At 49.1% G+C, this 24,413-nt stretch overlaps 2 protein-coding genes across 8 annotated transcripts in view; one reads left to right on the forward strand and one right to left on the reverse strand.

Annotated features, from left to right (window-relative positions):
* CBR4 (carbonyl reductase 4) overlaps positions 1 to 24,413 on the forward strand; it is a 95,505-nt gene that overhangs the window by 51,630 nt on the left and 19,462 nt on the right. The window contains exons 5-6 of one of the 6 annotated variants that reach the window (XM_076010740.1): positions 873 to 1,065; positions 1,686 to 8,208. The exons of 4 other annotated variants lie outside the window; for them this stretch is intronic. In XM_076010740.1, coding sequence (XP_075866855.1) covers positions 873 to 1,048 — 176 coding nt within the window. In that variant the 3' untranslated portion in view covers positions 1,049 to 1,065; positions 1,686 to 8,208. Of the gene's footprint in view, positions 1 to 872; positions 8,209 to 24,413 lie in introns of those variants that run through there. One more of the 6 variants, XM_012770619.3, reaches the window with a different exon arrangement.
* Positions 1 to 24,413, reverse strand: part of PALLD (palladin, cytoskeletal associated protein) — a 203,976-nt gene that overhangs the window by 15,531 nt on the left and 164,032 nt on the right. For both annotated transcript variants that reach the window (XM_076010738.1, XM_076010739.1), the window contains 4 exons: positions 19,252 to 19,387; positions 15,243 to 15,341; positions 12,307 to 12,525; positions 8,285 to 8,434 (listed from right to left, as the gene is read on the reverse strand). In XM_076010738.1, coding sequence (XP_075866853.1) covers positions 8,285 to 8,434; positions 12,307 to 12,525; positions 15,243 to 15,341; positions 19,252 to 19,387 — 604 coding nt within the window. The remainder of the gene's footprint in view (positions 1 to 8,284; positions 8,435 to 12,306; positions 12,526 to 15,242; positions 15,342 to 19,251; positions 19,388 to 24,413) is intronic.

Raw genomic sequence — 24,413 nt, forward strand, 5'->3', positions numbered from 1 at the left:
AGCTGTAAGGTACAGCAGGGCACCATCGCCCTCTCGTGATGGCTCCATTTTCATAGTCACGTATCCACAGGCAGTGGCCAATTCCGAAATCAAAGCTAGACGTTTTCTATCAGGTATTTTTACTAATATACTTATAAATGTTAGTGGCAACCCTTTCCCAAACCGTGCGTCACAAGAGACGTCGGCGTGAGAAACGAGCATTATGGAAGAAGCACGCGTGGATGACAAGGAGAGCTTCAAGGCTAAACGACACCGTGTTCTCACAGAATGAACGTATTTGAGATTAAAAGCCACAAGCAATTAATAAATACCTAAAATATGTGGGTTATATGTTAAGGGCCTATGTGATGAAAAACTATATTTTATCTCTTAAATTTATCAATTTAATGTTTTATGGGGCACAGCCAGAGGGGGGTTAATGGATGCAATGACAGCCAGACAGGAGGAGTAAGTCCTAGTGCTCTATAGCTCAGTAGGGTGACCATAGCTAACAACAATTTATTGTATATTTGCAGATAGCTAGAGTGGATTTTGAATGTCCCCAACACAAATGATAAAAAGTGACGCATGTGCTGAATACCGTGACTTGATCATTACATTTTGTATACACATACTGAAATATCACCTTGTACCCCATTCCTATGTATAATTCTTATGTGTCAGTTAAAAATAATACAAGCAAAAAAAGACATTTGATAAACACTGTTACATGTGGACAGACAAAAGCAATACCCAGGGGACCCAGAGGATATTGACAAGTCACCCGTGGTCACTCTGGTTTTTGTTTTACCTCCTTAATTTTCCCTTCACTGTCACTGCACAGCAGCAAAACAGATGATCGTTCCCCTCCACTTTCTCCTCTCCTCCCTCAGGAGAACGAGAAGATGGACTTCTAGATCTGACGGTGACCAGAAGGCAACAGCAAGAGAGGAACAGTGAGAGGCGGGTCTCACTCATTATCGGACTTGGTGGGCTCCGGCTCAGGGCTGCGGGGCAGTCCCCGTGTGCATTCGCACTCAGAACGAAACCCTGCGCCGGCTGCACCTGAGGCTCCGCTTCCTGCAGGTGGGCGAGGCGCGGTGGGGACCGGCAGAGGAACACAGGGAAAATCCCGCAGCGAGAGCCAGGGAAGGGCGGGACACCGTCTGCGGGCCTCTGGGTCTCCCAACGCCTGGGCTTCTTGAGGGATGTTACCACCCAGAAAAGGCAAAGACACGGGAACGTAGCACAGACTGGAGGAAAACCGGGAAAGAAAAGGTCGCAAAGCAGCAGCCTAACTAATCTTACAGCACCACACTGTCACTCTAGAGTCAGCATTTGCCCGAGGTCACAGTTAAAAATGCTGCCTTTCCTAAAAGCTGCCAAGGAGAGACGAAGTGTGACATTACGGAGGAAAGTCATTTCTAACTTAGGTTGTTTCTGAAGCTCAGGACACACAATGCAGATTCGCTCTTGGCAAACTCTTGGGATTCCCTAAACTGGCTTGAAATCTAAAAATTAATTTCATCTAACCCCTCCTAATCTGTAGTTGCTACAGGAAATCTAGATACAACTTGCTTAGAATGAGACCCTGTTGTAAATTGCCCAGGTGATGCATCCTACTAGATGACTTAACAAATGAACACGTAAAACCCACGATCCTTTTTGTAGGCTGGGGACAAGGAAGCGCACGTTTTGTTTTGCAGGACCAGCTCCAGCTGTGCTGGTCCGGGATGCGGCCCCCTTGTTACCTGCTGTGCTGCTGCAGTGACAGGACACGCACAGCTGGACGCGCCCTTTCTCGTGTGAAGCCCAGAGGACCCACAAGATAGGGGAATATTAACTCATCATTTAAGTGGTTAGAAAAATATATAGTCTTAAACTCAAACTTTATACTTGACCTTGGGTAAGCAGATGTGGGTTTTTTTTTTTTAATCCTCTAACCTGGATTTGAGTTTTAACTTTTCCTTAAAGCTTTGGGCAAATTACTGAGTTTGTTCAAGCCTTCCTTTGTTTGTACAAACGGGGATGCCGTATATTAATATATCCCACAGGGATGTTGTCAGGTTAAACGATACAACCTACGACGACGGCCTTATCGATATCACCTGGCGCGTAATGTCACAGGTTATCACTACTGAAGTCGTCACCGCTGGCCCCGTGCCCCCGTGGGTCTGAGACGCGTGTGAGCACACACATGCATCCAGGGGATTACTGTCAGGGGCCCCGGCAGCTTGGCTAACCCCAGTGCGAATTTCCAGGAGAAGATACTGTACTTGAGGTAGGCGCCTACCTTTTTTTATTCCGTCAACTACCTCTTTTACCCGGTGTCTGCCCTGCGCCTCCCCACTCTTAACGCCGGGATGGCCTCACCCAGGCTCTGCTGGAACCAGCCTGCGTCCGCAGCCAGCTCCGCCTCGTGGCCAAGCCATGTCAGGCGCCAACTTTACCTGGCTGAGCTTCCTCCTCTGTAAAACAATTCACACTTTATGGGTTCTTATGAAGATTAGAGTTAATACGTGTGAAGTGCTTGGCATTGTGTTTTCCACAAAGTGAATGCCAAATTATTATAGCGCTCGATAAGGATGTAATCACGACACCCGGATGAACACGAGGCGTCCTTTATAACTGTGTTGTTCAACACAAAGATTTTATTTTTGCATATATAATGGAGTTTTCTTTTTCTTGGTATTAGAATATAATTTACTCCAAAGGAGAAGCAAAATTCTTTCAGCAGGAGGCAGAATACACGGATAGTAAAGCGACTTTCTCAACTCCGTGTGGAGGCTGAATGGCGCCGGGCCACGGCCGCGCTCGGCATGCGTGTGCGTGCGGTGCCGCGTTGGAGGTGTGGGGACAGCCGCCTGCTCAGCTCTGACCACTCCCCACGCTTAGGTAAACCTGCCTCCTCTGCCTCTTTCGAAAAAGAGAAAAATAGGGCAAACAGGTTGGCAGATTATTCTGGAAAGAACACACACGTCTATACTGTTTTCAAGGTTTTCGCTGCCGCTGCTCTGAACTATACATCATGCAAACACTGCCCTAGAGTCCCTTAAGTTCTCAATTTTAAGAAAAAAGAATATGGTTACCATTTGTCACCTTTGTACTCCTATGCCAGCCTTCACTTCTGAACAGGGTGTGTGGTGTGGTCTTCAGGAGGCAGAATTATTATTTTGACTGATACAGTGTTATTGGCTAAATATATCTCTAACCAATACATGACACGCAGCATTTAGAAAGCATCCAAACTAAGAAGCTGTCTAATTTTGACATTTTAATTTGAAAAAAATGTCCAAGATTCAGTGAAGCATTTCTGAAAAGATGCCTTCAATGTGTATAATAGAAAGTTTAGGTTTTTAAATCTAAACATCTTATTTATGAGAAAGATCATACAGAATTAATATTAATGATTTTGATCATACTATCATGCCTGTTAACCCTGGTAATCATCATAATTACTGGGCTCTGATGCACTTAATGCCTTGCCTTTGCTTTTCACTTTCAAATTATATCTGCTTTATTATCAAGACATGAATAATGGGAAGTGAATATTTAAAGCGAAGCTTGAAATGAGCCAAGAAACCTTATGATGCTAAAACAAAATGTAGTCAACAAACTAACATTTTATATTTAACTCAGCTGTGTGTTCTTTTCTATTCCAAACAAATCCACAGAGTTTAAAGCTATAGTACAAATAAGAAGTCTGAATTCTTAAAGTGATGCTGTATTAAACATCCAGCTTGTAAAGATTGTTTGATGCCTTGTGCAAGGCCAATTATTTATATGATATGGAAATAACATTTATATTTCATAGTTTACGAAATTTAACTTGTGGCACACAGGTCTTTATAAAAGCTTGCCACTTGTATACATAATGCAATCTAAGGAAACATCAAACTGCAAAATAGCCATTCCCAAATCCAAGTGCAATACAAAGTAACTTAGCAACGCAACACAACAAAGCAAAACATTCGTGTTTAGTTGTGTCTTAAAGATAGGATTAGAGTCTAAAATAAACTGTATTTGTGAGCCTCATCTTGGCGTCGTGTTTGGTGTAACACTGCAGTCACTCATTAGTTTGCTAACCCATGTGACTGCACTGGTCTCTGATGAATTGATGGGGCTGCACACACTGAGTCTGAGACGGAGCCCAGTGTATGTTTAGAGCTGTGTGCTCTATCCAAGCAGAATTTGGATGCAGTCAGCAATACCTAACATGTTTTTTACTCCCAGAAGATTAAACCAGGTGGAAAAATATCATATTCTATAAAATATTCTGCTGAACTTTAGTATTTTCCTCCTTCCTTGGTTCTCACCCCTTTCTTGGCTGCTCTCCGTAATTATTTTCCGCTGCTCAGGGGAGCTCTGCCATCTGTGTTTCATCACGGAACTAATTTTTCCACCCTAGTCCTTTCCTCTGTCCCTTGGTCATTTCACATCATCCAGACTACAGTGCGCTAGGAAAAAATAGATTCCGTTGTCTCCCTTTCAAGCCCCAGTGCTTTTAAAACTTGGAAAGATTTAAGGCAACTGAAGGGCACCACGGAAGTGAGGAGTCGGCTGTGGTCTTCTGCCCAGGACACCTTCTGCTTCGGGGACTAGCAGATCTCGAAAGATCTGGCTGTTGCTTTTGAAATCTTTTTCAGTGCCTACTTATGACATGACTCTGTTAAATCATGTTTTGATTCATAGATTACAGGAATAAAATACTTTATGGCAACAGACGTTATGAAGTTGAGGTTATGCCAGCATTAACACTTCCACAGCAGCATTCCTATAGCAACAGATGGTAACTGACGCCAAAGGTCAGGCAGAAAAAGGGTCTGTCACCTGTCATGGTTTAAATGCGATTTCGTTTTCCTAATAGGTGGTAAAGCTCATTCCAGTTACTAGGCAATGATTCTTGAAACGTTTATCTGGCATATGTGGTCACAGCTGCTACTGAAGACTCCAGGAGTGGGAAGAAGGAGTTTCACTCTTGGAGTTAGAAATCGACCAGGCGACATGCCCAGAAACTTGGAATAACTGCTGCCGCGTGGCGTAAATATCAAAATTCTCTCACAGCCATTTCGATGGGATGCACGCTGTACACAGTCTGAGGTCTGCCTTAGGATTTCCTCGGACTCTCCTCATGGATTTCCCTTCCCTTTGCCTGCCTGTGGTTATTTAGGTAAAGGAAATTCTTAGCTCCACCTCTTAGCTATTAACAAAATGCTGGGTGGGTCAGCTAACCTGTGGAGACAGTAGTATCGGCACTGGTCTCGTGACTGTGGCCCTGGGGTTCTCCTGCCTTTGGTTGTCACAGTCGTCATGCCCTTGCTAGAGTCACTGCAGGGCGGGCGTTCTGTTAGGAGAGTGGGCTTCCGGCTACCTGGTGTAAACTGGTCTCCTCCTGGTTTCTTTGTCTTTTCTCCACGGGGTGGAGCACACACCGGAGAGGGCTGACCCTGGGGCTGACCCTGGGGCCTGGGGGAGGGCAGTGACCGCTCTTGCGGGCCTTCCCCTGGCCCTAGGGCGCTGGGCGCAGAGCACAGCCTCCCAGCTTCACGTGTAGCTGTGGCAGCCACCCCCCCCCCCAGCACTGGGGGGTGGCCATCCTCCAGCCACGGCTGCTCTGCCCGGACTCGCAGCTGCTGTGGCACAGCACAGCACATCTGCTGCCCGGCTCCTCCCCTCCCACGAGGCAATGAGAGGAAACGCAGGAGCCGGAGGACCACACGCCAGCCGCGCATCGGGTAGAGACTCCCCCGACTGACGGGCTCGCTCGCCCGCAGTGCTGTGGCGTGGGCACCTAGGCACGGAACAGACCCATTTCGTCTGGCCCTGTGGCCCCTGCGGGTGGCAGGATGCTGCTTTGGGACAGGGCGGCCAGCGGTCTGAATTAAAGTCATGGCAACAGCACGTACCGATAGCGCGCCGTGTGCCAGGCGAGCTGAGCCTCTTACACGTGCTGTTTAAATCGCACGATTGTTTTACAGAAGAGGCACAGGCAGAGGTTAGGTGGCTTGCTGAAGGTCACACGGGTCATGAGTGGCAGAGCTGGAACTCTGCCCTGCCAGCGCTGCGCTGTGGTCCCGGGCTCTGTCCCGTCTCCTTGCTTACCCCCTTCCCTTCCTCCTCTTCCTGTGCTTACTCAGTATTTAGTTCGTTTGTTCTCGGGAGTTTTTTTTTTTGGCTTTATACGCTGGGCTCTGGGTAAGATCACATTTAATTTTTAAAAATTTTAATTTAAAGCGACAAACTGTCATTGTGGACACTTGCAGGGTGCGGTGTGGATGGCCCCGGGGCGGTCTCGGCAGCTCCTTTATCAAGGGACTGCACCGCAGCTGTCCAGAGGAGGTTGGCTGGGCAGAGGCCCCCGCGGCCGCGCCGTCTAGACCCTCACTCGGCCTCCGCCTCAAGCACTGCACCCTCCCCATTTAGAACGTTCCACGTGAAAAGCACGTCAGCATCAGGTGAGAAGGGCAGAAGCAGACTGGCAATTGCAGCTGTGCTCCTGTGCCGTGCAGACGGCGTGCTCCCACAACCGCCAGCGCTGCTGGGAAAGTGCCTTGGAATGACCGTGGCCCAGGGCCCGCAAGTGCTTCAGAGTCACACCCTCCCTCCCCACCCCCAGGCCTGTCCTCTAGGCAAAGGAGGATAAAGCACCCGGCCTGAAGAGAAATTTTGGATTTTGTCGGGCTCTCCACCATTTTTTTAACAAGCAGAAAACTGAAAGTTGAAATTTGTTAATAGTCAAGAAAACATACTGAAAATACAGTAAGAAAAGAAAGCAAGTTCCATTTTTGTTCCCCTAAATATACCAAACTTGAGCACAAGTAATCATTATAAATGCATCTTTGTAATAGAGGTGGGTGATTACGACTGTTGGGGTGACGGTCATGTATTCACTGATCAAAAAATTAGAACTTCAAGAATATGCGTCAACGTGAACTTTTCATTGACAGTGAAGAGTTTGCTGTGCTCTATCACAACCTGACTAGCTGGTTAATTTGAGTTTCATATTAATATTATTGCTGAAAAAATACATAACAATAGAATAATAGAATAAACTTATTTGTAAGCTTTCTTAAAGCTTAGTTTGTAAGCTTTGTTAAAATTATTTATAGCATTTTCTAAAACTAAGTATTTTCTTTGAAAGAAATAATGAAATATGGAATGATATAAATAGATCAGAGATTTTGAAAAAGATAAATTCTGTGACTGGGTGCGGTGGCTCACGCCTGTAATCCTAGCACTATGGGAGGCTGAGGTAGGAGGATCACTTGAGGCCAGGAGTTTGAGACCAGCCTGAGCAACTTGCTGTGACCCTGTCTCTATGAAAAATAGAAAAATTAGCTGGGCATGGTGGCATGTGCCTGTAGTCCCAGCTGCTCAGGAGGCTGAGGCAGGAGGATTGTTTGAGCCCAGGAGTTTGAGGTTGCAGTGAGCTGTGAGGATTCCACTGCACTCCTCTAGCCAGGGTAATGGAGCCAGACCCTGTCTCAAAAAAAAAAAAAAAAAGAAACAACTTCTGGAGAATCTTCATTACTTATATAATAAAATTATTTACTTTAACTTTTTAAAAATTACACTGAGCTCTTATGGTATAAAGTCACTTCTTACTTATTCCTGTGTCCCACATGTATTCTGGTGCCTAGAATATATACAATGTTCAATAAGAAACAATTTGTAGGGTTGAATTGAGAACATGATACCCAGCAGACTCCTACTAAATTTTTTAAGAAGGCAACTGATTTTTTTGACCCTAAACCTAAGGACAAATGCAAGAGAAAACATTTTGATGAAAACAAATCCCAAATGCTATATGTAGGTATTATCAAATTGTAACTTATGCTCTTATACAGTACTTATTGATGAGTGGGTATGTATTTTAAAATATTTTACTTTATTGAGTTTTTCTACTATAGCCCATACGTGCCATTCGCTCTCTGTCCTTTTCCAATTATTTTCTTCATATACTCCTACCTGGTATTATTTATGTATTTGTTTACTGGCTTATTTTCGAATATAGGATTCTGTCCAGGCCGTCACTGTGGTCCGGTCACCTGCATACCCGGCCCCTAACACCGGCGAAAGGAATGCCCTGCCCGTTCCTGCAGACAGACGAACACCCGGTAGGATAGATGACACACAAAACAGAGACTTTTTCTGTCCTCTGAAACCAACATGCATGTAGAATTTGGAAAATGGTTTCGTAAGTCAAAGAAGTGTAACTTCGCCTTTTAATTAAGTAGTTCCTCTGTCCAGTCGGACGCCTGTGGGCACCAGACCCAGAGCTGGGCGCAGGCCCGCACTGCCTCACCTGAGGGTTGGCAGCCATCACCGTGTAGTTCCCGTCGTCCTCCAGGGTGGAGGCCGCGGCGTGCAGGCGGCACGTCCCGTCAGCGTCTCTGTGGATGGTGTAGTGGTCGCTCCTGGGAGAAATCTGCTTCCCGTCCTTAAACCAGTAGATCTGTGAAAGGAAACAGGCTTCGAGTGTGTGTTCCATCTGGGGTCTTATTCTATTTGGAGGACTGACAATAACAACATCGTGGTCTGCAGATCCGATCTTTCATGTTAAAATGTTAAACCAAACACCTGAATAGCACATTAATTTTTGAGTGAAAAAGGGCAGGTAGCAAACAAGTTCAGTTGCATTTTACATTTAAAAAATTATATTCCTTCTTTCTGTTTTTACTTAGGTATTACATCTACACATTGTTTATGTGGTAGGGTATATACTGAACTGGGGCAGCGGTTATTTCTGTCAGGTGGCGCATTATAGGCATTTTTCTTTTTGCTTCTTTCTTTTCTCAAATGTACTGGCGGTTAAAATGTATTATTTGTGAAGCAAAGACAAAAAGGTTGTCTTAGAGAACAAAAAAGACCCCAAACTGTAGTCATTCTGCTGAATTGTGTTTGCTGAGTAAGAGGGCAGCAGGCTGGGCGGTCACAGTTGGGGGTCGGTGATAGCTGGAACACGATTGCTTTAATTCTAGACCAACCAGCGTATGACTGATGGTTGAAAGCTTGATAGCTCTCCTCATTATGTTAAAAAACAAAACAAAAACACAGTGTATTGAAAAGTACAATAATTTTCAGGTCTATAACTTGGGCTGATAAAAAATTGTGAAAAATAAAAAAGCAAACTTTGATTAAATAAAAATTTTAAAGAGGTCCAGCTACTTCTCTAGATCCTCGTTCCTTCCCTCACCTTTACACAAAACCCTTGGTCTGAGGCTGTCTGCTGTTTTGCTATTACTTTGGATTTAGCCTGTGAATTGCAGGTGAAAGGTGAGCCCAGTGTAATGAATGACAGTGCCGGCAGCCCTAACAGCACTGAGATGCTGAACTAGCACCTGCATTACCCTGCCTCCAGACTCACTGTTAGGTAAGAAAATAAACACTCTGTTTTTTTAAGCCACAGCAAGTTCTTTTGTCATTTTTGCTCCTTGCAACGAAAAGCATTTCTAACTGATTCCCAGCAAAAGAAACCTACTTTAGACCCTTTAGTTTTTAAAATAAATGTCTTCCTTAATGTAAATCAATATGCAAATTGAGAACACAAACTGGAATTCAAATCCAACTCTCTGTCAAAGTGTTTAAGTCTGAAAAATCTTTCTAATTTTTTTTTTTTTTTTTTTTGAGACAGAGTCTTACTCTGTTGTCCGGGCTAGAGTGCCGTGGCATCAGCCTAGCTCACAGCAACCTCAAACTCCTTGGCTCAAGCGATCCTCCTGCCTCAGCCTCCCGGGTAGCTGAGACTATAGGCATGAGTCACCATGCCTGGCTAACTTTTTTCTATTTTTAGTTGTTTGGCTAATTTCTTTCTATTTATAGTAGAGATGGGGTCTTTACTCTTGTTCAGGCTGGTCTCAAACTCCTGAGCTCAAGAAATCCTCCTGCCTCGGCCTCCCAGAGTGCTAGGATTACAGGTGTGAGCCACCACGCCTGGCCCTGAAAAATCTTCTTGAAACCTACATTCCTAAGATTGGAAAAGGCTAGAAAAATATATAAAATATATAAATATTTAATTTAAATGCACTAAATAATTGCATGAATTATCAGGATCTGACTGCCATAACTTTTCCAACTCCTATTTTTCAGATAGCTCCAAATTTATAGAAAATTTTATTACTCTCTAGAACATAAATTAATCATTAACTAGACTAATAACTTTCATTTCTAAAAATTATATAAAGCATCATACTTCATAATTATCATATTCTTTGTGATGGTTGATTATTTCTGACAGAACAAAGAAGTTGTAATTAGTACACAATTTCTTCCTTTTCCATTCTTGCCATCATGCCAGTTCTTTAGAGTTATTTCTTTCCTTGAATCATATTTTTTAATCTCCTTTAAACTTGGAATACAACTTTCAAATAAGAGTTAAGAAATATTTCCAGAATTGTTACCAAGACTAATGGCAGGGGGAGGAAGGGGGTACAAGAATGAAAACAGGGTAATTAGGAATTATTTTCAGTCTTCCCAGGTCTCAGTGAGAACAAGCATTCCAAGGGAGGAATACATTTTTTAAAAAAATATAAGCTAAGAAAGGAATGCATTTCTTTAAGGGTAATGAGTATTCGTGCTTTAGTAACCCTAATGTAGTCTATGTGACACATGCCATAGACAGTTCTGGAACAAACCAGGGGAGGAGAAGGGCTGGAGAGCAGAAGGAAAGCCGAAAGAGGAAAATCTGACGATAAAAAGTTTGAAATAATTAAGCCTCTTAAACCTGTGAAACATTTAAATTTCTATGAGAAAAAAACAAAAGCCCATCTTTCAAGTGAGCTGTAGTATTCTATGAGAATAGGAATCAATGATCTTAAGCCTTGAGTATGGTTTAAAAATAAGTGGGACCTTTTTGTGAATATTTTAGAAGTTCAAGATATAATTTTTTTTGTCAAATCTCATTCATAAGCTGCAGCTTTAATACATTTGATATCATATTGTGAGTACATAGCTATTATCCAAATTATGCCAAGAATATGGCAAAGAAGTTTTCTATAATAACAGACTTTATTTTGAAAGTCCCATTTTATTAGAAGTGGATAAAAGTTTGAAAATTTAAGGCTATTTTCTTTTCTCTGTCTTTCTCTGATTATGGGGTTGGAATTCAGTCTTAAGGAAAGTAAACGATGATAAAACATACATTATTAGGGAAACAAAACAGTGCATGGAGCCGCAGGGAATTAATGCCTAAAAGTATCAGGTATCTTCATACTACTTTCCTTTCTTCCATTTTGACTCTCATTTCAGCTCTTTTACACCATTGTTAAACTTTTAATTTCAGTGAGTATTTTCCATTTCTATATGCTTATTTTACGAATCTACAGTTTTGGAACTGTCCTTTCATTATAGTTCCTATTCCTTTTTAAACTGTTTCATTACTTTAAATACAGTTATTTTAGAGCCTCTTTAACATTGTTCAATATTGTGCAATACTCGGCCTTCTGCTTTGCTGTCTCTGGCGCTACTGACTCTCGCAACCGGTCGTCTGTTTCCTCGTGGTCTGTACGTTTTTTCATCGTGAACTAGCGTTCAGTTGCGTTTCCTCTACCCTCCACCCTGTGGAAGGCTGATCCTCCTCAAGCTGGGCAAGTTTACAGGACACTTTTGCTTGCTTGTAAGGGTTTTAATCGACCAGGACTACATTTCGCATTCATTTCCAAACGTTTGGCTCTGTATCATGCGGCAGTGTAATTTGAGGGTTTCCATTTCTCGCCTTTTTTACTCTTTTCACTCGAGTTCTAGGGGAAATCGCGCCCCTGCCGCTTGCTTTGCCGGGCGGCGAGCAGTCACGCCGGCCTCCCCTTAGACACGGCAGCGGCTCACCCGCCGCCCCTGCGGTGTGGCCGGCTCCCGCCAGGGCGCGCTCGCGCTCGGGGCGCCGGGTCGGAGTGGCCCCGAGCAGGTCCCCCGCCCCTCGGCACACGCGGGGGGCCGCGGTTGTCCGTCGGACACTCGAAGTTTCCGTGCCCGTGGCTAGCTCCCTGCCCGTGCAGAGCCCGGTTCGCACCCGCGCCCGGCCACCCTCGGCTCTGACCTCGGCCAAGTTCACGAGCCGCGCCCAGCTCAGTGTGCCGGTTGGAACCTGGGACTAACAGTGAGGAGTAAGTAACATGGGTGTGAAGGCTCCCCGCTGGTTATCCACGCGCCACTCCCTGGGGTCCCTGGGGCCGCACGCTACCCTCCAGGCCCAGATTCCGCTCCCCGCCGCCCCGCTGGGTTCCGACGCCTCCCGGAGACGGCCCCAACCCGAAAGCGCTTAAGACGTTTCCGCCCCAACCTCCTCCTCTTCCTCAGAGAAAGGCTGCGCGGCCGGCGCGCCCCGCTCACCTTGGGCTGCGGGTTCCCCGCCACCCGGCACGCGAAGGTGACGGGCATGCCCTCGAAGACCTTGTAGTGCTTCAGCTTCGTCTGGAAGGTCGGCGCGGCGCCGCTCCCCGCCGGCGCGTCCCCGACGCCCTCGTCCCCCGACTCGTCCACGGCGGACCTCTCCAGCCGGTACTCGATCTCGCTGATGAGCCGCTGCTCGCAGCTGGACACCTTGTATTCCTGGAGCACACAGTGTGCGTGAGCCGCCGGCCCGCGCCCCGCGACGTGACGCCCCGCGACGCCCCGCGCCTCCCGGCCCCTCCCGCCGCGCTCACGGCCGGGCGTTCCCGCCACAGGCCCGCAGACGCGGCCTGAGCGCGCCGCAGAACCGCCCGGAAGGGCGCATACGTGGCGTTTCGGGTTGTCTGCAAGCCCTATCATCCAAGAAAAAGGAGGAAGAAAGAAAAAGGAAGGAAAAAAAACCCAAAAGATGAGTGTGTTTTTTTTTTTCTCTCTTGGGGCAGGGGAAGAGGGAGAAGGACAGAAAAAGGCGAATGCAACGGCTGTGTGTTCCCAAACTGCGGATAAAAACAAAACGCAGTGGGGCGCCGATTTCCTCCCGCAGGAGGAACGCTGGGGCTGGTGCGGGAAGTGCGTCTCTGTGGAAGGCTGGCAGGCGTGTGGCGAAGCTGCAGCGTGAATAGAATTTTAGCAGAAGAAGAATGGGGAAAAAACGCCACCGTGTTTTTCACCTGTAGCAGTCCCCCGCCTCCCAGGGGCCCCATCTCAGCTCTGCAGCTATCAGGAGCCCACTCGGTTCAAAAGAAAAAAGGAGACCTGACGGTCCAGTCAAAATTTTGTGGCTAAAAAATGCGAAGAACACATCAACATCCTATGATGTGATTAAAGCGACTCCTCTAGGGTGTTTTTTGGTTTTCTGCCTACGAAGTGGAATGAAGACCAGGCAGCCCATTGTAAAATATTTTCTATTTAGTATTAAATAAAAGACAATTTTAACTCTACTTTAAGGAAGTTAATCCTTCAAAAAGTTTGTTGGTTTGAAGAAATACAATGTTATGAATAAAACCACACACACAAAAATACACTACAAGTTGTTTTGTCTGATTACTGCTATCAAATTAATCAATTTAAGAATTGCCATCTTTTTCTCCTAGAAAGGTATACACAAACGAAAAGCTTAATGATTTAAAGTTCAGAGTATCTACGAATGACAGAATTAAATTCAAGTTTGTAAATAAATGACAAGAAAAATCATGTTCCAGTGATTTTGTTCATCTGATATTAAACAAAAACAGATACTCGTCCTAGCATTTATAAGACATGGCAATAAAGACAGACCCGAGGGTGAAAAGGAAGAACAGAAGAAAACAGACACAGTGAAAGAACAGAGAGCAGAAAGGTGAAGAGCGTGACCTTTTGACCGTCCAGGGGATTCCCTACGGAAGCCTGAGGAGACCCCATTTCCTGTAACGGTAGAAAAAAAGAAGTGAAGACTAATCACAGAAATAATAATGTAGCAAGATTTCTAGTTTTAAGTGAAATGTTTGTGGTAGCTGCATTTAGCAACAGAAAAACATTCAGATTTTGAAGGATGACAACAGACACGAGAAAGAGATCCTTTCAACTTGTTTTAAAACTTGAGACTGCATCTGGAAACTCCAGATGGAGGCAGTAGAGATTACAAAGCAGCTTGCATCAAACCCAGGAAGGGACTTTTTTGGTGGTGGCAGGGGCACAAACAGCACGGTAGATCCTCTGCTGATCGGTGACCTACAACCACAGGTAGAGGTCTCCCTCTTTCGCTTCTTTGACTTACTACCGTGCGAGAGTGACACGCATTTGGTAGAAGCTGTCCTGTGAGTTCTGTTTCTCACCTTAAGTAGAGTGTTCAACACCTCATGTGAGACAGTCTACACTTTATTATGAAAGGCTTTGTGTTGGATGGTTTTGCCCAGCTGTAGGCTGATGTCAGTGTCCTGAGCGTGTTTCAGGTAGGCGAGGCCGGGCTGCGTCTGGCAGGCTAGGTGTATTACACGCATTTCCGACTTACGGTATTTTCAGCTAATGATGGGTTTATCAGGACATAACCCCATCCTAAGGTAAGGAGCATCTGTATATACGTGAAAGAAGATAAAGACACAGTGTCTTTTCTGTGCATGGATATTTTACTTCGACTAGATATTAAAAATGCACAGTTGACCCTTGAAGAACACAGGTTTGAACTACGAGGGTCCACTTAGACATGGATCTTCTTCCTCCTCTGCTACCCTGAAGACAGCAAGACCCACCCCCCTCTTCTTCCTCAGCCTACTCAATGTGATGATGAGGACGGAGACCTTTACCATGATCCACTTCCACTTAATAAATAGTAAATATGTTTTCTATTTCTTGTGATTTTCTTAATAACATTTTATTTTCTCTAGCTTGCTTTATTAATACAGTACCTCATACATACAACATACAGAATAGGTGTCAGTCAGCTGTTTATGTTGTAGGTGAGGCCGCTGATCAGCAGTGGGCTGTTTGGGGAGTCACAGGTTACATGTGGATTTTCAACTGTGCAGCGGGTTGGTGCCCCCCCCCCTGCCGTTCAGGGGTCAGTGGTACCGGGAAAGCTATACTAGCTCCTTCAAACAATGTCATTGGAAACTAATTTTGCATTAAAGCACAGGAGAGGAAAAACAGGAAGATACTTGAAAGGAGAATAAACTGTTAAATAAGAAGACAGAGGAAATAATTCTGTCAGTGACTTCACACTATCTGGTACACAACATGTGCTCCGTAAATGTCAGCTATGAGGCTGACTGGTGGTAGCACAGTTTTCTGTGACTGGCTCGCTACGTCCCACAGAATGGATCCCAAGAAAAGCGTCCTTGAAAAGTAAGGGGAAAGGAGAAAACTGTTATTTTTCTAATAAATCCAGACCCACACGGTACCTGATGGGCCGTGTCCTCTTCTGGCTCCTGAATGTTAAAGACGGTGGCACTGTCGGCTCCCAGCAGCCGGCGAGCCATTCTTTCTTCGTATGTTAGCTTCTGGACAAAAGAAGTCACAAAAAGGCAAAATTAGAAAAAAAAAATCATCACTACATATGGCCCTATGAACAAGAGTAGAAAACAAAACGAGTTTTGATGTCCTCTGTAATTAACTGTTCTCCCTCCAGCCTCAGACAGCCGCACCTAACAGGCATCTGTTTCGTTCCCTCGATTCCGGGGTGTCCCCTTCATCTCCTCCCCCCGTCCTGACGGCCCCGTGCAGAGAGCCACCGGCCGAAACCACGCAGACTTACAGCGAGCAACAAAGCAGAAGCCACACAGAAAATGCGTGCCATGTGCTTATCTTTAATGACAAACACAGAGGGAAAAAAAGAGATGCAAACAGCACAGTTTAAAGGAAATGTTTTCATCGCCACCCACAGGCTTTGGAACAGCCAAGTCCGCTCCAAGGCTGGCGGGAAAAGCAGAAAGACGCTCCAAAGGAGAAGAAACCGATCAACAGGAAGATGAAGAGAACAGGTGTCAGGGATGGAGATAATCCCGCCAGTCACTTAACAGTGCCGGGCACATGGTACATGCTCAGTAACTGTCAGCTAAGGGACGTTTCAGCCTGGCCGGCAGGGACTGTCCTCTCTGCTTTGAGGTTCTCACCCCTAACACACTTCCCAGGCTGCTGGGCGCATGGTGCGGGTGAGCGGAGGCCAACGCGACAGCCCGCAGAGAGCCCCTGCGTGTGGCCGTGCGGGCTGTGCAAGTGACAGCCTGAGCCCTGTTGCTGACGAACACAGCTCAGGACTGCTCGGGGGCAGGCGGCCCTCCCATCAGGCGGGCACCGCGGCGGGGTGTCTGTGACCCGCAACCGGCACTGGGAATCGCCCCGACTGCTTTTGCCAGACCGTCCTTGCACGCGACAAGTGCTGGCATTTGTGCTCTGTGTGTTGGTCCTGAAGTGACCTGGAATCTTGGGTCTGGGAGGGGCTTTCCGAAACCACCTATCCCATCCAGGGGCATTTTATAAGCTAGAGTGTGATTAAAAATAGAGAACAACCAGTACGGCGGAGTCTTGAAAAAAAAAAAAAAGTACAGAAGCTGTTTCAGATGAACTTCCCAACTTCTGAACGTGGATGCAAATTCTACTGGAAAGTCTCTAATCAGGAAAATATGCCGAGTAAATTTACAATTTCCAGTAATTGCTGGTTCCAATCCCAGCTGAAACCGGGAAGTGAAACAAGTCAAGTGCCAAACGACAAACAGCCCTGAAGTTCAAATTAGTTCATTTAATGAACTGAAAAAAGGGCAGGGGGCAGGGACAGGGAGAGGGGGCGTCTGAGTGGCAGGTCCGGGGCGTCACAGCCAGGATGCTAGCGTTTAACTTTCTCAAGTCTACTAAAACAATCATGAGTTCAGTATTCAAAGAGAGCTTTAAATGCAGACTCTCTTAAAAAGCTCTCCTAATGTTTCCACGGAGAGCGGCATCGACATGGAAGGCGGGCCGCAGCCATGGCCTCCCTGTTCCTTAGGGGCAGAAATACCAACTTCATACCTGTTATTTCACCTGCTGCCCTCAGGAGCCAAATCTACTTCAGTTTTTTTTTTAAATTTAGTTCTTACTAAGACAGTTTTGTTTCTAAAGCTTTATGCCATATGGATATACAAGCCATTGTCTACAGAAGCCAAAAGTAAGAGAATAATATGTAATATTAGGAAAAAGTCATTTAAAAATCCCATTTTCTAAAAAGGGAAAATTTACTTTTCTTGTCCTTTTAGGGTTTCAAATGTGGATATCTACAGAACTTATTTGTGAATGTTACTCACTGCTAAACAGATAAATATAATACACTTAAGAGATACATGTAATACACAACATAAATATATATATACATAATGTGATTGCATAATAGCTTATAAAAGTCTTAGCTTAACCAAGAGAATCTTATTCCATAAGGAATATTTAAATAAACAACCAAAAAGAAAAAAGCTGGAGAGATGCCTTTACCTGGCTTGAAAAAGTTCCCATAAGTATTTATTTTAATCTTTTAAAGGCTTTAGTTGACAGAGCCTGGGAGAACTTCCAAAGTATGTACATTTACACATACAATCACTTATTTCAAGGAGAAAATATTTTCCCTTTGTGAAAATCTTCCATACTCAGTGAAATGAGTAACTAACACAGAACTCATTAGAACGTTAATCTTCCTTAATCAGATTAAGATGCCCTAATAATTAAAATCAGAATTCAACACTCCTCCTATTCTCTGCCTTTCCAATCAGATGTGGCCTGTTCTCACATTTTTATTTGTCAGTGCTTGATAGTTAAAAAATCCCCAGAAAACCTAATCAACATAGAGAGCTTTCTACTCTGAAAAAGGTGTTCGAGAAGGAGATTTTATGCAAAGAGGTCCTTTTCCCCTACTTAGTTAGGAGCCAGGCAAATGGTTCTGCTATAACTCCGTCCTAGGGCTACAAGAGGCGCCTCTCCTCTGCCCGGGAGACCTGAGTTGCTGGACTCGCTTTTCCTATCCCTTTAAAACACCCTGCTGTAGCAGGGAAACAGGCCAGCAAAAAACAAAACTGCTGAGGAAACATTTAATCTCCAATGGGGGAAAACATCTCATACTTACACTTTTTTACCAGATCTATTTATGTCCTCTACAATTCTGTAGCCTTAAAACACAAATTATTTTTTTTCTCGAGTTTAGGCATCTTGCTTTCACACACCAGAACAAGAAGGTAGAACCCTCCGCGGCCGCGCCACCCTCCGCGGCCGCGCCACCCTCCGCGGCCGCGCCACCCTCCGCGGCCGCGCCACCCTCCGCGGCCGCGCCACCCTCCGCGGCCGCGCCACCCTCCGCGGCCGCGCCACCCTCCGCGGCCGGCCGCGCCACCCTCCGCGGCCGCGCCTGAGCTCTGAGGCCGGCGGGGCCGGGCCTGGTCGGCGCGAGGGCGCGGGAACCGCTGCCCTTTCAGACACCGAGGCGGTGTCTGGTACAACAGAAGTGAGATGCGGCGAGCGTTTCCCTAGAGGGTAGTTTTTTGTGTAGGAGCAAAACACGCCACAGAGTCCAGATTCCCTGTGGTACTTGAACTCGTCGCTGCTGCGGGAGACACGAACCATCGGAGCACCCCCCCACGCGGCCAGGGCGGACCCCCGCGCTCCCTCTGCTTAGGACACCGGGTCACTCGCGTGCCTGCTCCCCAACCTGCCACGGCCCGGCCGCCTCCCTCCCCCTCCCGCGCCGCCGCAGGGTGGGGGTGTGAGCAGGGGAGCCGCGTCATGTCCCCCTTCTCCCAGATTCAAGCCGAGACACCAGGAGGAATGCTGAGATCCCCGAGTCGCAAGACAACTCTGTGGACCGAGGTCTCGGTGGCGCGCACGGCTGGTCCGCCCGTCCCCGTCCCTCCGTCCCTGTCCCCCGTCCCTGTCCCCCGTCCCTCAGTCCCTGTCCCCCGTCCCTCAGTCCCTGTCCCCCGTCCCTCAGTCCCTGTCCCCCGTCCCCGTCCCTCAGTCCCTGTCCCCCGTCCCCGTCCCTCAGTCCCTGTCCCCCGTCCCCGTCCCTCCGTCCCTGTCCCCCGTCCCTCAGTCCCTGTCCCCCGTCCCCGTCCCTGTCCCCCGTCCCTCCGTCCCTGTCCCCCGTCCCTCCGTCCCTGTCCCCCGTCCCCCGTCCCTCCGTCCCTGTCCCCCGTCCCTCCGTCCCTGTCCCCCGTCCCCGTCCCTCAGTCCCTGTCCCCCGTCCCCGTCCCTCCGTCCCTGTCCCCCGTCCCTCAGTCCCTGTCCCCCGTCCCCGTCCCTGTCCCCCGTCCCTCCGTCCCTGTCCCCCGTCCCTCCGTCCCTGTCCCCCGTCCCCCGTCCCTCCGTCCCTGTCCCCCGTCCCTCCGTCCCTGTCCCCCGTCCCCCGTCCCTCCGTCCCTGTCCCCCGTCCCTCTCCCCCGTCCCCGTCCCCGTCCGTACCGGCTGGCCGTTGTTCAGCAGGTCCTCTTTGAAGCGGAGTTTTCGCTCCAGGTCCTGGATGACGGCGTCCTTCGTGCCCTGGATCTCCTCGTCGGAGGCTATCCGGGCCGTCCTGCCGGCCTTCTTCGGAAACCCCCTGCGGGACAGAGCACAGCGCCGTCAGGGCCAGGCGCGCACGCGCGGCGAGTCGGGGCGGCAGAGACGGCGCGCGCGTGCGGGTGCGCGGGAACGGGGAGGCTGGCCCGGGCAGCTCGGGTCACCCTGACTGCAACTGGGTTTCGGAGAAGGCCCGGGCGCCGCGGGGAGCGCGCCTTGGGTCGGGGGCGTGCCGAGCACGGGAGCCCAGGACTCGGTCCCGGGGGGCAGCCACGGAAGGTGGAAGAGTGACGCCATCTGTGATCACACCTAGGTTTCACGTCGGACTCTGCCGCGTAGTGTCAGGTTTGCGGCCCTGGCCAAGCTTCTTAACGTCTCCTACGACACAGGTATAAAAGCGTAAGCCACACAGGAGTGCTGGGAGGGTGTGGAAGAGATCATATTCCCGTCACACTTTTGTTCAGTCTCCTGGTCCTTGGCGACTCATCGTCCAACAACGCGCCCAGCCCTCTGAGCGAACGCCGTGTGTTACCGTCCCCTCACGTGCCCACGTGGTCAGGGCGGGCCGGTGTTGGGGACGTAAGGCCTGCTCCACACCAGAGGCTCGGGGGGCTGGGGCTCCGCAGGCCGTGTGCGGGCGCGCCCCGAGCCGCCCCGGCCCACCCAGCCCAGGGCTCTGGGCGCTCGGCGGGCGCGAGTCGCCCCTGTTGGCGCCTTGCACGGGCTGCTCCCTCCTTCCCTTCCTTCCCTCCCAGGGCGGGCGGGAGACGGACGAGACACGGAGTGCCAGGCCACGGGGAAACGACCCATCGCCACCCGTACCAACGAAGCTGAGCTCCAGAAAAAAAACGTTAGAGTTAAAACTGGAGCAAGTCACAGAAAAATGTACGTGACGCGCGTCCATTTATAAACGGGCCAAAGCTAAGCGGCCCGTGGTTCTGAGTGCGGTCCCCTGTCAGCTCAGCCCGAGGAGCTGTGGTGAGAAGCGCGGTCCCCTGTCAGCTCGGCCCGAGGAGCTGTGGTGAGAAGCGCGGTCCCCTGTCAGCTCGGCCCGAGGAGCTGTGAGAAGCGCGGTCCCCTGTCAGCTCGGCCCGAGGAGCTGTGGTGAGAAGCGCGGTCCCCCGTCAGGTCGGCCGGAGGAGCTGTGAGAAGTGCGGTCCCCTGTCAGCTCGGCCCGAGGAGCTGTGAGAAGTGCGGTCCCCTGTCAGCTCGGCCCGAGGAGCTGTGGTGAGAAGCGCGGTCCCCCGTCAGGTCGGCCGGAGGAGCTGTGAGAAGCGCGGTCCCCTGTCAGCTCGGCCCGAGGAGCTGTGAGAAGCGCGGTCCCCTGTCAGCTCGGCCCGAGGAGCTGTGGTGAGAAGCGCGGTCCCCCGTCAGGTCGGCCGGAGGAGCTGTGAGAAGCGCGGTCCCCTGTCAGCTCGGCCCGAGGAGCTGTGAGAAGTGCGGTCCCCTGTCAGCTCGGCCCGAGGAGCTGTGAGAAGTGCGGTCCCCTGTCAGCTCGGCCCGAGGAGCTGTGAGAAGCGCGGTCCCCTGTCAGCTCGGCCAGAGGAGCTGTGAGAAGCGCGGTCCCCTGTCAGCTCGGCCCGAGGAGCTGTGGTGAGAAGCGCGGTCCCCTGTCAGCTCCGCCCGAGGAGCTGTGAGAAGCGCGGTCCCCTGTCAGCTCAGCCCGAGGAGCTGTGAGAAGCGCGGTCCCCTGTCAGCTCGGCCCGAGGAGCTGTGGTGAGAAGCGCGGTCCCCTGTCAGCTCCGCCCGAGGAGCTGTGAGAAGCGCGGTCCCCTGTCAGCTCGGCCCGAGGAGCTGTGAGAAGCGCGGTCCCCTGTCAGCTCGGCCCGAGGAGCTGTGGTGAGAAGCGCGGTCCCCTGTCAGCTCAGCCCGAGGAGCTGTGAGAAGCGCGGTCCCCTGTCAGCTCGGCCCGAGGAGCTGTGGTGAGAAGCGCGGTCCCCCGTCAGCTCGGCCCGAGGAGCTGTGAGAAGCGCGGTCCCCTGTCAGCTCGGCCGAGGAGCTGTGAGAAGCGCGGTCCCCTGTCAGCTCGGCCGAGGAGCTGTGGTGAGAAGCGCGCTCTGGAGCCACTCCAGACCGCCGGGTGGAGGTCCAGCCCTCTGCGTTTCCACAGGCTCCCCAGGTGAATTCTGATACGTGCAAATGTCTGAGAAACACAGTTAGGGAAACTATAAAGGGAAGAGAATGGTTTACTCAGAAATTCAGGGTAGTGGTTCCCTCTCAGGCAGAGTGGAGGAGGCAACTGGGGAGGGTCACACGGGGGCTTCGGAGGTACTAGAAATGGGTAAGGGTTCCATTTTATTATTAAGCCATATGTACACGTGACACCTATTTCCTTATTTATAGCATATATATTTCATGACAAGCTATTCCTAAGTTTAAAAAAGGTCTACTGCAAACATGTCAAGGGACTGTGTGCTAGTACCACTTCACTGATAGAGCAGAAAGCGCCAGAAGGCCAAGATGCGCTTAAGTCCTGGGGCCCCCAACTCTCGGCTTCTTACTATCTCACCCACCAGTGCCGGGCACAAAACAATCGCCAAACACGTAGCAGAAGACATGGGGATCCCACGGCAGCCCTGCACCAGCCCTCGCCAGTCACCGGTGTCTTCCCAACCCTAACCCTAAGCCTAGCCACCTTTCCTCTTGTCCACAGCCCTCTGTTTCTTAGCTGAACTGTTCCTGATTTTGTTGGGTGTTCACTCTTCCATGTGCTTATCAGGGAAGGATGGCATGGTTCTGACCCAGGAGATTGGGGGACTGGAGCTGGGACAGAGAGGGTGAGGTGCTCTGGCTAAAAATGTCCCCGTGTCTTGAGAAGAAACATAGGGAGAAATGCCTCTCTTCTCCACTGGCTCCCAGCGTCAGAACTGTGACGCCCAAACCTGCTACATCCACACACGCTCTGCGGAGAACCAGTAACGTGCCGGTGTGACCGGTTGTGAGATGGAGGGTGCCTGAGCCCGGATAATGCTTTTGGGGTACTGTGTTACCCCACCCTGGAGCTGCCCACCCCAGACTTGTTCTGTAAGTCAAGCCAGTAAACTCTCATTGACATATGATCTGCTTGCAGTTGAGTCTTCTGATAGCTACAGTGGAAAACATCCTAACTGATAAAACCTGTTTTTCCAGGTTTGTCCTTTTTAGTCATTTGCCCCCAAAGTTCAAATAAGATGACACTAGACTTTGACATTAAAGAAAGTAATTAAAATATTGTCATATTCGTGTTTGTAACATCTAACAAATAGTTAATCAAACTTTATTTACTTATTTTTATTCACGATAGGTGTGAATTCACCCATCCCCTCCCACCTGCTTCTAAACAAACTTGAAGTCGTATCCTGCTTACTTGGAATGGATCCTGATATTAGGGAGCGGGCAGTGAACCTATGTTGACAGTAAGAGCCACAGGAATTATTATTTACAACCTCAGTTTTGAGTGCCATGCAATCCCTGGACAAAAACGTGCACTTTGCCAGCTTTCCCGAGCCTGGAGCCCTTCTACCTTCCTGCTCTGCTTCCTGGGGTTACTTGTCAGCCTTCGGTTTAACGTCTCTTCAAAAGGATGTCCCTGACTAAGTCCACCCGTTTCATTACTGTAACACGCTTGTGTTCCTCATAGCACCTATCACACTATTCCTGCGTGTGCTTTTAGCAGCATGGCTATTTTGTTAACCACAGTGTTTGTTAACAGACCATCAAATGATATTTCTGGGATGAGTGAAGGGATGTGCTACCTGTCTCTACTCTGACCTTTCCTCCCAGTCACCATTTGTGCCAGAGCCGCCTGAAATCAGACTCCATGCACAAAGCCAGCCTCAGAACAAATAGAAATTACACAGTTTTGGAAGTACAGTTCTGTGCTGCTTTTGACTGCAGCCTTGCATCTGAGAACAAGAGGAGCTAGGATTTGTAGTCACCTGAAAGGTAAGAGTCAAGGTAGCTAGCTCTCTGTCACAGCACACCTGACTGGGGACACGTTCCTATTATTACCTGTGCGCAACATGAGCCTGTCACACGACTGTCGGGGAGCGGCCTTTGAGGACAGAAGGCAGCACTGAGCTTTGTTCAGCTGAGCCGTGTTCTCGGCACAGATGGGAGGGGATGGGCGCAAGGGCGGCTAGCAAGGGCGGAATAGATCGTCTAAATGAGAGGAGCAGAGAACTGGGTTTTCTAAACAACAGCCACGAGTTCTCTCGGACAACCACACACCTGTCTGTCCATATAGAATAAGTCCTCTTACTTGGGCAGCAGTTCTCAATCTTCTTGACTCGTAAGGGCACTTAGGAGGAGGAGGATGTGGACAAGTAGGGAGGGAGTGAGGAAGGAATTCAGAGTCAGCATGAATGAAGGCACAGAAGTGAGAAACCTTTTTTTTTTTTTTACCACTTAAAAGCCACGAGGCTTGGGCTGGTTACCTAGTGACTGTGTGCCTCAGTTTCCCCCTCTGTAAAACGTGGGTATCAACAGCATGTACCTCACAGGGTTATTTGGAAAACGACATGCGCTCGTGTGTGTGGAGCACCCAGAGCAAGCAGTGCCTGGACGGTAGGAGCGGCTCTGGAGAGGCCCACGGCAAGCACCCGGCGTGGGGGTGAGTCACAGACAGAGGCGGGCGTGGGAAACGCAGGGAAAGAGAAGGAGGAGTTTAAAAAGATGCCAAGAAGTCCTGACCGGAGTTTCCAAGATTGTGCGAATAGTCCTCAGCTCTGTTCTAGGTGCAGAAATATGATGCTGCACAAAACTAAGTCACAGCACTTACGAAAATGACATTTCATGGTGGGATGGCAGAGAGGGAGGAAAAAAGGACAAAAGGAAGGACACGTGAGGGGCTGGCAGGCGCGGGTGCTGGGCAGACAGCATGGTCAGCCGGACCGCGCAGGAGTGGCTCCCGGCGGGCCTGATGGCAGGAGGCGCTGCTGTGGCAGGGCCGGGACCCATGTGGGTCCAGAGTGAGCCCCACAGGGTCAGCAGGCGCTGGGCACCCCAGAGGAGAGGAGCAGAGCACAGTGTTTCTCGCACTCATGTTCACATGGAGCCCCCTCTTATCTTCAGAAAGTGCATCTCAC

This window comes from Microcebus murinus, chromosome 15 (genome assembly GCF_040939455.1).
Source record: "Microcebus murinus isolate Inina chromosome 15, M.murinus_Inina_mat1.0, whole genome shotgun sequence".
NCBI lineage: Eukaryota > Metazoa > Chordata > Mammalia > Primates > Cheirogaleidae > Microcebus > Microcebus murinus.